The 12,038-nt window shown below is 47.1% G+C and overlaps 1 protein-coding gene across 1 annotated transcript in view; it reads right to left on the bottom strand.

The window, feature by feature from the left end:
- Window positions 1-4,776: 4,776 nt before the first annotated feature.
- The window catches only part of Cfdp1 (craniofacial development protein 1), a 90,389-nt gene continuing 83,127 nt past the window's right edge, over window positions 4,777-12,038 (bottom strand). The window contains exon 7 of the mRNA XM_005345646.2: window positions 4,777-5,319. Within this exon, the coding sequence (XP_005345703.1) occupies window positions 5,229-5,319 (91 nt within the window). The 3' untranslated portion in view covers window positions 4,777-5,228. The remainder of the gene's footprint in view (window positions 5,320-12,038) is intronic.

Below are 12,038 nucleotides of genomic sequence, written 5' to 3'. Positions count from 1 at the left end.
TGGCTCAGTGGTTAAGAGCATTGCCTGCTCTTCCAAAGGTCCTGAGTTCAATTCCCAGCAACCACATGGTGGCTTACAACCATCTATAATGAAGTCTGGTGCCCTCTTCTGGCCTGCAGGCATATACACAGACAGAATATTGTATACATAATAAATAAATAAATATAAAAAAATACATTAGTGCTGGGGAGTCAAACTCAGGTTCTTGTGCTTATCCATTGAGCCATCTCAGACTTGCTTTTTTTTTTTTTTCCTTTTTCAAGACAGGGTTTCTCTGTAGCTTTGGAGCCTATCCTAGAACTAGCTCTTATAGACCAGGCTGGCCTCAAACTCACAGAGATCCACCTGTCTCTGCCTCCCGAGTAATGGGATTAAAGGCATACACCACCACTGTCTGTTTTCCAGACCTGCTTTTACATTTATTTCTATTTTGTGTGTATGGGCGTTTTGTGTGCATAGGTGGGCACTACATACCCAGCTGGTGCTGCAGAGCCCAGGAGGGGTATAGGATCGTCAGGAACTGGAGTTGCGGTTGGCTGTTAGCTTTTAGGTGGGTGATGAAAATTGAATCTGGGTTTTATCAAGAGCAGCAAGTGCTGAGAAGCCATCTCTCCAGCCCCTCAAATCTGCTTTTTTAAAGTAGAACGGGAGCCAGGCGGTGGTGGCGCATGCCTTTAATCCCAGCACTCGGGAGGCAGAGACAGGTGGATCTCTGTGAGTTCAAAGTCAGTCAGGTCTACAAGAGCTAGTTCCAGGACAGGCTCCAAAGCTATAGAGAAACCCTGTCTGGGGGGCAGGGAATAACCTGACAGATCACTTTTCTTTTGGTTTTTCGAAACAGGTTTTTCTGTGTAGTCCTTTGTAGAGCAGGCTCGCCTTGAACTCAAGAGTTCTGCCTGCCCCAGCCTCCTAAATGCTAGGATTAAAGGCGTGCGTTGCCATCTCCCATCCGGGAGTTTTTTTTTTTTTTTTTAAACTGGTCATGTTGAACCACTGTTTTGAGAATTGTTCCTGGAACCATTGAGGCAAGGGATCTGCCAGAATGCCTGCCAGCGCCAATGGGACACAGAGAAAGCTCATCACCACGTGACAGTACAAGGTGGAAGTGTTCAACTACATTTGATTGCTGGAATTTAGAGCTTGGATGCCTTATCTCACTCAGCACAACGTTGTGAGGGGGCAGAGCAGAGTTGATACTCTTGGCCGGGAGATCGGAAGCAGGGAGGCAACTGCAGTGTCTGACTGGAGGATGCTCTCCTGATTTCTCAGCCTCGTCCTCCCCAGCTGCCCAGAGCCAGGCAACATCCCGAAGTGAAGAAGGCAGCTCGGCTTCCTACCTTAGTGCGACAGAGTTTGATGCGAGTGACATCCCAAGATGTCGGAGGGATCTGTCTGCCCAGTTCTGTGTGCTGCGAACTGTATCAGCCATGCCTTACCGACATATCTACGTACTTCTAGCTCTCATGAGGAGCTGGCACCAAAAGGCAGAATACTGTGGCCTCTGGAGTGTGCTAAGCCCTTCTGCCATGCTCTGCCTTGCCAGACCATACCAATCGAGCCACACACATTCAGACACCCTGCCATGCTGACCACAAGGTAGCACAGTATCTGGACATCATCTTCCCAGTCCTGAGCAGGTACAAAAGCACCCTGGCTCCACTTCTCTCCAAAGATGTCCCTGGTCCTCCTGTGATGCTGGCCATTCGGCTGGCCGGCCGCACGACACCCAGACAGACCCTGGATAAATACTGGCCAGGGCCTCAGTGTACTTCTTCCTCCTTAGCTCCAACAGTGCACACCACACTCAAGGTGACTTCTTAACACTTTCCTGTGAGCCCCCAGAGGCCTTATGCAAAATTCTTAATTAGAGCACTGTGTTCCTCAAGAAATAGGTGAGCAGAGTACAGAAAGAGGCTTGCTTTGTTATTTGGCCTCATACTGCTTTTAGGGCATTAGTACACCTCCCCCCCATAATTAAAAGGTACCAGACACCCTTGAATTCTGACACACCCATCTGGGACACAGTGAAGACTAAGGACTGATAGATAGGTCAGGGCAGGAACAGAGAGCTCAGCTCCTAAGACAGTCTCTGCTCCACAGGATCAGCCACAGTGAGTGCCCTTAGGTACTTCCTTAGTCAGTGGGGCCATGGTGAGGGCCAGCAGAGCACTGGACTACAGAGAGTGCCAAACTGTCCCTAAGCACTGGCTTATTCTTCACAGGCTCCACAAACACTTCTTTAACAATCCCGAATTCCTGAATAAAGGGCGCCATCTCTTGTGGGAGCTAGGCTCCACTAGATGTGGATAAAATACCTTTTCCACACATTTTTATCAACTTGGCTAGACAGTGTCTGCCATGGCTCAGACAAGTTGTCAGAAAAGAGGGTACTTTTGTTTTTTAAGTAGGGGGCAGTGCTGGAGACTGAATCAACGGTCGTCCACTCAGGAAGGCCAGGCATCGGTCAAGGTGGCTTAATCCTTGAAAGTGAGACAAGGTATCAGGACAACCAACAATGTGGCTGAGAAAGCAATTCCACTAAGAACTCTGGTGGGCTCACATAGGAGTCCATACTGACCAGGAGGAAAAGCTCCCGGGTGGCCCATGTCTGCCTCAGATGCCCCATGTGTACCTTCCTATGTGGTCCCTGCCTCCATGCTGCAGCCACTGCATGTGGCACACAGGGCGTGGCCAGGCAGCTCTGTCTGGTTTATCATGCCTGTGTGAAACAGCTACTCGCTTAGAGAACAGCTGTGTCCAGCTCAGGCGGCCTGGCTTGCTGATGGTTCCTGTCCCTCGACTGACTTCACAGTGAAGTGCAGGTCACCCTCTCCTGGCTCAGCCTGGTGTACTTCAAAATTCTTCCTTATACAGAACACAATCCTGTGTCTCTTGGGTAATGCTAAAAAAATGTTTTCTGTTTGTTTGTTTTGTTTTTCGAGACAGGGTTTCTCTGTGTAGCTTTGGAGCTTGTCCTAGAGCTCACTCTGTAGACCAAGCTGGCCTTGAACTCACAGAGATCCGCCTGCCTCTGCCTCCGCCTGAATGCTAGAATAAAAGGTGTGCACCACCACTGCCCAGAAATAAAGTTTTATTATGAAAAACTGAAATCCATATCCAAGTTCAGAACAGCTCAGCAGCTACCAACACACGGCCATCTGTTTTCATCTCCTACCTTCCTACTCCCCAGGAGCAACTTTAGAAAATAAACAGAAAGGCTGCTTATGACGAAGACTGGCTGTGCTGGGCACACTGGTCAGCTAGCCCGTTTCCTCCCTCTCGGTCTATCTTTGCCACAGAGGCTAGAAAGCTCCACGTACACATTGGCAGCCTTCCCTGCAGCCAGAGTGATGCGATGGCCCAGGTCTGCTTTACTGATGCTACACACACTGTACACTTGTTGGGCACATGTGCCAGTCAGGCAAGGAGTATTCATCAACAGGCCACATCTATCAGTAGAGAAAGCTTTTAAACTGTGTGAGGCGGGGATGCTGGGGGTACACAGAACTGCAACAGCCAAGAGACGTAGTCACCCCAGTGCAGTGGGTGACATGCCAGTCAGCACCACAGGTGAGCCTCCACTCTTGCAGGTCTGGGGGGCCTGCCCTAATGGTGTGCTGGCTGGTTCAGGTTAAAGACTTCCTCTATCATCCCTCGTCCCAGTAGAGACCATCTGTTCTGATGCCAGCTTCAAATGCTCTCTTGCCACCCCACCTGCACAGTCTTTTGCAGATGGATACAACAGACCCTGGGTTCAAATGTAGTTTGTAAACTCCCTTCTGGGTAATGAGATGCTAGCTGTCTGGTTGCTACAAACACACCCAAGGTCTAGATGTGGAAGTCCACTGTGACCTGGTGCTCCTTAATCTTAGGATGGCAGTAGTTCACTTCAGCCCCCTGAGATCCTGATGCGACTCAACCATCCCCAGGCAAAAAACAGACCGTTGTCTTTAAAGCTCACTTTCTCCCCATTCCCATGCCCTAGGAGCAACTGTAGGGATTTAATGCTGTATTAGCATGGATGGTTTATTATTTATTCTCTTCTTCCATGCTTCCTAAGCAGGAAGTTTGGGTTTGGAATTTCCCAAGGAGTATAAAGAACAATTGTTCTTTAGAATACTCCAGACCCCCATTTCTGAGACAAGATTCACTCTATGGCCTGCCTAGGCTGATCTGGAACCATATATGGCCCAGGTTGGTCTCAAATCTGTAGTAATTTTTTCTCAGTCTCCCTAGTGCTACGATTCTAGGTGTGTGCCAGCACTACTGGCAAGAATATCCCTTGACATATAAAAAAACTAAAGAACCGTTGATGTTGAATTAAGAGCGGCGGAGCTGCGTCCCCCGCACCCGGCCGCCCACATGGCTAGCTTAGCTTATGCCCCGAAATAATTACACGGAAACTGTATTCTTTTAATCACTGCCTGACCCATTAGTTCCAGCCTCTTATTGGCTAGCTCTTACATATTGATCTAACCCATTTCTATTATTCTATGTAGTCCACGAGCCGGCTTACCAGGAATGATCTTTTCCTGCATCTGTCTGGAGTGCGGGAACCATGGCGACTCACTGACTCAGCTTCTTTCTCCCAGCATCCTGTTCTGTTTTCTCCGCCTACCTAAGGGTTGGCCTATGAAATGGGCCTAGGCAGTTTCTTTATTAATAAGAAATCATTCCCACATCACGTTGAGGTAGAAAATCTGAAATGTCTGAAGTAGAAATATCTGAAGTAGACTTTTTTTTAAGAGAAAAAGGAAAGTAGGAAAAAACAAAAAGACCACTCAGTATTAATTTATATCAGTGTTCCACCTTACCATGAGAATTTCACACAAAAGAGATACTGAATCAATTGAGAACAAATTCTCAGGGACTCAGCATCTGCCCAGGGAGCCCCCTTACGGGTTTCTGGGAAAGGTTGATCTCAGAGAGAGGCCCATGGCCTCTCTGGGCGATGCTAGCTGGGCCTGGGCTGGAAGAAGAGAAGAGGGAAGGGGAGTGGCATCTTCACTTTTACCAACCTCACAGAGGACTTCTATTTGTTTATTTAAAGACAAATTTTAAAAAGTAAAATGAATGAAACCTGCTAAGATTAAGATACATAAACCAAACTGCAACGTAGTAAAGGGCCTTGCTGGAAACATGATGATGAGCACTGGAAACAGTTCACAGACACACAGAGAGCTCACATTGTCAACAGGAATAAGCTGCTACTAATTCTCCCCAGAATGTCAAGGTTTCATTTTGCTCAGCCTGAGGTCTCGTTCAATTTCAAACTGCCTGTGGTCCACTCGATCCAGAAAAGCCTTCCGTTCAATGTACCTGGAAGAAGACAAAAACAGTGTCAGTGAAGTCTGGCAGAAAGTGCTCCGCTCCCTTGCGCTGTCCCAAGCCCAGGGGCAAATCAGGCTGCAGTAACCAGCAGGTTGGCCAGGCTGGTTGGATGACCACCTGACCACTTCCACTTCATCTACACCGGACAATTCTGTTCAGATAAAACGGAAAAGGATGTCTAACCCCCTTTTTTGTTTGTTTTGATATAGGATCTCACTAGGTAAACTAGGCTGAGATCCACCTGCCTCTGGCTCCCAAGTGCTGGGATTAAAGGTGTGTGCCACCACCGCCAGGCCAAGATATATTATCTCAAGGTAAGATTTATTTTGTGCTTGTGTACGGGTATGTGTTTGTGTGGCACAGAGGACAGCTGACTTGCAGGGGTTGCGTCTCTCCTTCCACCATAAGGGTCCTGGGGACTGAACAAGGGTTGGCAAGCTTGGCACAAGTGCATTGGATCCACTGAGCCATCTCACGGAGCCAAAGCTATGTTTTTGTGTATCTCAAAACATAAAAAATATACCTGAAAATGCAAGAAAAAGGCTACAATACCAGCCACCAAGGACTGCTGTGAGGTAACCCTTAGCCCAGGCTCGCAAAGTTACCTAATTTCCTCTTCTCTATTTCCCTCGGTATTTTCTCCTTAGCTTGGGGGCCAGGCCACCTCTGTGGCATAAAGGAAGAATTCCTCTAGCAAGGAGACAAACACCTCTGCACCCGCTGTCACACTCAGGGTTCCCTGGAAGCCTGGAGCTCTGCTCCTGCTCGCAAGCCAAGGTCAGAGAGCTCCCTCAAGGTCTGCCTCAGTCTTCCCAGACAGGGTGGAGGGAGGCCTACGCTGGCAGGCATGCTGGTCAGGAGGGAGCCTGGCTGCTTAATGACACACAGCTGCATTTTAATCTACCTTTTCTTGCCGTAAAGTATGCTGTGATTTGCTTGAGGGGAGGAACTCTTTGCAGCTAATTAATCTATTGAGAGAGCAAAATTGCCATTAAAAACAGGAAACATAATTGCATCTCTGCACTAATTTTTCTTTGTTGCACCATGGAAAATGTGCATCTGTCACTACAAGGTTATTATATTCATGGAGAGAACATAACCAGGTCCAGGAACCTGTGTTCTTCACTGAATTCAGGTCTTATTTTTCTGCCCTTCAGCATCCTGAAGTGAGGCCCATCCTACTTGCTTGCCAGATGAGCCTGTGGCTATTAATCCTCCACATATTACCAAGGACTAGTCAGAAAACACAGGTTCTGAGGCCAGAGGGAGCTGAATTTGAATCCTGTCACTTACTGACTGTGTGACTCTGGACAAGTCATATAAACTTAGCAAATCTGTTTCTTAATATATTAAAGGGGGGGCAACAACAAAAATATCGATCTGTCTGTCTGTCTGTCTATCTATCTAGTACTGCTGTGGCTGAGGTAAGAAGAGTGATGTGAATTCTGTACTAGCCTAAGCCAGAGACCACTCCTACAGTTTTATTGTTTTGGAGACAGGGTCTCATGCATTTCAGGATGGCTTGCTATATATAGCCCAGGATGACTGTAGGCTTCTGTCTTTACCTTCCTAAGATTACAGCTATGAACCACTAGGCTTGTCCTGTGTGATGTAGGGCTTTGCACACAATAGGCAAACACTATAGCAACTGAACCATATCCCTGAATCCTGATTATTGTCAAACAAACCAGAAAATAAGAAACAAACAAAAACAACAAAAAATCCCAAATCAAAAAAACTTATATCCTCCTCCCCACCAGCCCCACAAAAAAGTTAAAGAGAGATCAACCCTCCTTACTCTGATGGGCTGCTGCGAGGGGTAATTTATGTATATTTATGTAAGTATAAATATAAATAGTATATCAATAATGCTTAGCATGGAGCAAGAATTCAACTGTGATTTTAGGTAACCAACTTCCGTCAGGGTCCCGAGGACAGCAGATGGCCACGCTGGGGTGTGTGCTGTCTGAAACTAGTAACTATCACCTTGTCTGCATCAGCAATTAGGCTACGGTGTCAGAACTGTCAATGAGGCCAGAATAGCTGGAACACATGGAAAGGCTGTGCTTAGGTTTGACACAGTCCCTTGGGTCAGAGTTGTCAGATTTAGTAGGTGAAAATAAAGGAGACCCAGTTAAATCTGAAATTCAGATTCCCTGGCAGAGAGAGCAGTGGCAGATACTGTATGCTACTTCAGATAAAGGCAAAGAATGGGGGTCTGGGGGAGGAGGCATGGACACAACTCCCTGCAGCAGCAGAGGGCCTCAGGCAGGGCTGCTTAGAAAATGAGCTGAGGGCCTCACCCACTGCAATGACTCGTTTCCAGCCCTTGCCTATCCTGGATCTGGAGAAGCAGACACATGTGAATTGGGGACTTGGTGACAGGCATGCTAACTGTTCCTTGGAAGAGCCAGCAAAGAGAGTGAACACAGGCAAGAGATGTATTGTCTAAGAATCACGTGGTGTTTCAGGAAGGAAAAGGAAGTGACTTCTACACTGGGATGCTCACTGAGAATGGATAAGGGCTTGCAGGTTCACGGAAGCTGTATGTGTTCAGACACAGATGCTAAAAAGGAGCAAAGCCGAGGCCAAGGGAAGTCTCAGACGGCAACAAGGGCACACACAGATGCAACTCAATTCTCAAGGGCAGCCCAGACAAAGGCCAGCAAGGCAGGTCTGGCTATTTTATTCCCTGTCACAGCCACTGGCAGCTGTTAAGAGGATCCTGTGACAGCTTGGTTTACATCCACGAGCTGACTGTGCTAACATGGTGCTGGGGATGAGAATGACTTTGGTATCTGTTATCTGTACTTTTGGGAAATGTATTGGTATTTAATTTTTGACTTTTTGTGTTTGTTTTTTCCTTCTCTGTGAAACAGTAATAAAAATGTAATGCCCCTCTGTGGATACAACGAGACTCGAGAAGCAGTGGTTCTTGCTCCTCGTTGACTGAACCACAGCCATGACCTGCAAGGCCTCAGATCAGGACATTTGGAATGGAGACTGAGACTGGAGATGCTCCCGAGGAAGGGCTGCCTCAGAGGGCCACCTGAGGGTCCACCTACTTCAACTGGGTTGCAGGGGTTTCCAGGCATTTTAATTGGGCCAAAGCTCAGAACAGATCTGCTGGCTGACAAGTGCAATGGGAATTATGGCTCTTACTCGTCTTTGGTCTTGTTGCTTTTCAGGTCAGAAGGAGCCTGGCACACTGGGAAGGCTAGGGCTCTTTTATGGCCCATTTAAGCAGCAGCAGATTTTACTGTATTGATTTACTTATTTACTCATTCATTCACTCATTTATAAAAGACAGGCTCTCTCTGTGTAGCTCTGGCTGTCCTGGAACTCACTCTGAAGACCAGGCTGGCCTCAAACTCATGGAGATCAGCCTGCCTCTGCCTCCCTAGTGTTGGGATTAAAGGTGTGCACCACTATGCCTGGCAAAGTAGCAGATCTTTATTGTCATTAACAAAACATGCTAAGAGCAACAAGAATCTAGGTGGCTCTCCAGTTTCTCCTTCAGAACTTAAGCTACACAATAGGCTCTGATATCTTTGGGATCTTTCAATTCAAATTATTTTTCTGCCTCGATTATTGTGAAATTCAGGACACCAGGTAGGAAGTAGTAGGGAGCACTATCAGGGAAGAAGCCAGTACCTGTCAGAGAACCCAGCCTGGAGGTCAGAGGATGCTGGCTTGCAAAAGCTCCGTCATGTGGTTATCCTGCGGCTAAAACCGCAGGAGAGGCTTCTTTCACAGTGCTAAGGAAAAGGGCATGCACAGGAGACACAAGGTAAGAGAACGTTCTGGGGCTGGCACTGTGTTACTAGTGTTGCAGTGCTGGCTCCTGCGCACATTTGGTGCAGTCAAACGGCACAGCAATGATGAGCTTCAGCTCTTGATGGGCAGCGGAAGCAAGGGCAGGATTTCTCTGCTCTGGGAAGGCAACTAAAGATGCAAAGTGCCAGCCCAGGCATGGCCACAAAGGCAGCAACAATAATCCTTTCCTCATGGTTGCAATGGTCCGGGGAGACAAACTCCTGGAAATCCAGGAGATAGATGCTTCGGGAAATGCAAAGTATTTAGCAGCCCCTCCATCATGTTCTTTAAATCGCCAAATAGCTGGTCTCTAATCACTATGCTCTATACCTTCAGCTTAACTGGACAGAGAGCAGCAGTCAAACCCAAGCTTCTCTTCAGTGTGCATTTTATGCACAGATTCTCTCCCCTACATCTAGGGCTCCTGCCTTAGGGTTATATTTGGAAAGCTGTGTTGATGATATCCACCATCAGGAAATCTGTGATCTAGAAGTCATGCTCAATACCAGAACGACATCCGCTAACACCTGGACTGTCTCTGGCCTAGCACTTCAAGTGCTCTGCTGACGGAAAATGTTGCCGCATAAAAACCTATTCTGAGCCGGGCGGTGGTGGCGCACGTCTTTAATCCCAGCACTCGGGAGGCAGAGGAAGGCAGATCTCTGTGAGTTCTAGGCCAGCCTGGTCTACAAGAGCTAGTGCCAGGACTGGCTCCAAAGCTACAGAGAAACTCTGTCTTGAAAAACAAAACAAAACAAACAACAAAAAACAAAACAAAAAACCTATTCTGATGTATTATGCCAGACTTTTCTGGATGGTTAGTTTTGATCCTAGGCCACAGACAAAGCCAGGGGCATCTGCTAGCCAGTGCGTCAGGCATTCAGACACTGGAGTGGTGTGGTATCAGCTCTGGGGTGCTTACTGGACACTAACAAAACATGACACCACCAGTCAGTCAGCACAGCAGAGAAGTGGTGATGTGAGCGAGGGGGGGGGCGCTGTTCTACAGTGGCATCCGAGCTGACAAAACAGAGACTTGCTGGGGAGGTAACACTGTAAAGTGAAGGGCATTGAGGCTAGGTTTCAGCAATCAGCTAGAGAAGTGGGCAGGGGTGGCATGAAAGGCCCCAAATGGTGGCTAAGTCTTAGAACTAGTGTTTGCTTGGGGAGAAAGAAGAAAACAATTGCCCAGGGCCCACACTCCCAGGCTGAAGGGCTGGGGAAGGCAGAGCCAGCCTGGGAGACTTGGGGAATGCTCTAAACTCTACCCATCGCCAAGGAAAATACTCCTAAACTGTTGGCTAGGACTTAAATGGATAAAGCATCTAGCTTTCCAGTAAGGTCTGAGTCTGGGGGTGGTCAGTTAATGGCAAATAGGAGAAAAGAAATGTGAACAGAGCCCGAGGGAAGGCCAGTATTTTGCGTATTTGCTTCCTTATCCTAACACCCTGAGGGGCATAGACGGCTAAGCTGGGGCTAAGCTGGGGCCAGTGCCTGTCCCCATCAGCTCACTGCTGCTGTGAGCAAACACCAACCAGAACCAATGTGGAGAAGAGCAGGCTGTCTGGCCCCAATTAATGTTTTCCTTTATAAGTGGTGCTGTGGTTACAGTGTCTCTTCATAGCAATAAAAACCCTAACTAAGACACCCTGCCTCCCAAGTACTGGGATTAAAGGCTAATTTAGGTTAATTAATAACCTGAATGACATGTACTTACATAGGCCTCCATGTGGTGAGTGGCCATGTCAGAGGAGCAGCAGGTGACAACTGACTTCAGGAGATTCGCCCACCAGAATGCACCTAAGTCACTGATGGGTGAATCTCGGATAGGCAAGGCCCCAGGGCTTCTGCTCCGGAATGTTGATTGCTACTGCTGAGTCTTTACATGTTTGCCACTGCCATTTTTCTCTGGTATCTGGTATGGTGTGAATGGGTGTGAGGGACCCCACTGTCTTTACTGTAGTGTGATCTCAGGGACATAATCTGTTCTACTAGGCATTTTTACCTGTGGATTATTATGAAGATTTCCTCTTAAGTTGTTTAAACTGTTTAAAGTATTTCCCCTGTCTCAGATGAAGTAAGGGCTACCTTTCTTTGTAATCACAAAATGCAGCTTGCCAGTAAAAGAACTGGCTGGGAAAAATAACTTGCTTGCTTACACTCTGTTAATCTGTAACAAGTTGCTTAGACATAAATGTATGTGGGCTCTTGGGATAATTTGTTTTTCACCTGTAATAAGAAAAATGTTAGTCATGTAAGGGACATGGAAAACAAGATTTTACTTGTATTCATTGTAATCATTTGCTTAAAAAATAGAATGTAATCACACTGTAACTTTTATATTGCTTGAAAGATTCTGCTGGGGTAAATAAGCTGTAAGGGAAAAAAATAAAAACACAGAAGGGACATCTGGATAGAGGTAAGAAAAGAAATAATGAGAGAGAGAGAGAGAGAGAGAGAGAGAGAGAGAGAGAGGAAGAAAGATCCTGAAGGTGTGTGTGCTCCCTTCTTTGGCCAGCCCTAGATAGATATGTTTTGCTCTCCTCACTGCCTCAGATAGAAGAGTCAAACTGCTGACTCCATGGCTCCCCATCAATTCCTGAGCTGCTAAAAGTTGGCCCTTACATCAGTAGTCTTCAAAGTGCTTTATACACACTATATCTCTGTACGTATTACATACATTCTGCTTTATCTCAGGATCTGCACAACCAGAATGAAGGTGTAATAGCATCCCGATTTTACTGGCAGAGGAGCTGAGGCAATTGCTATGCAGAAAGAGATGGTCTTACTGGTGAGAGGCAGGGCTGTATAAAGAGAAGGTCTTTCTTACTGGTGAGAGGCAGGGCTGTATATAGAGAAGGTCTTTCTTACTGGTGAGAGGCAGGGCTGTA

This window comes from Microtus ochrogaster, chromosome 4 (genome assembly GCF_000317375.1).
Source record: "Microtus ochrogaster isolate Prairie Vole_2 chromosome 4, MicOch1.0, whole genome shotgun sequence".
Taxonomy (NCBI): Eukaryota; Metazoa; Chordata; class Mammalia; order Rodentia; family Cricetidae; genus Microtus; species Microtus ochrogaster.
Note: the sequence above shows the minus strand (reverse complement) of the source record. Positions and strands in the feature narration are given on the sequence as shown.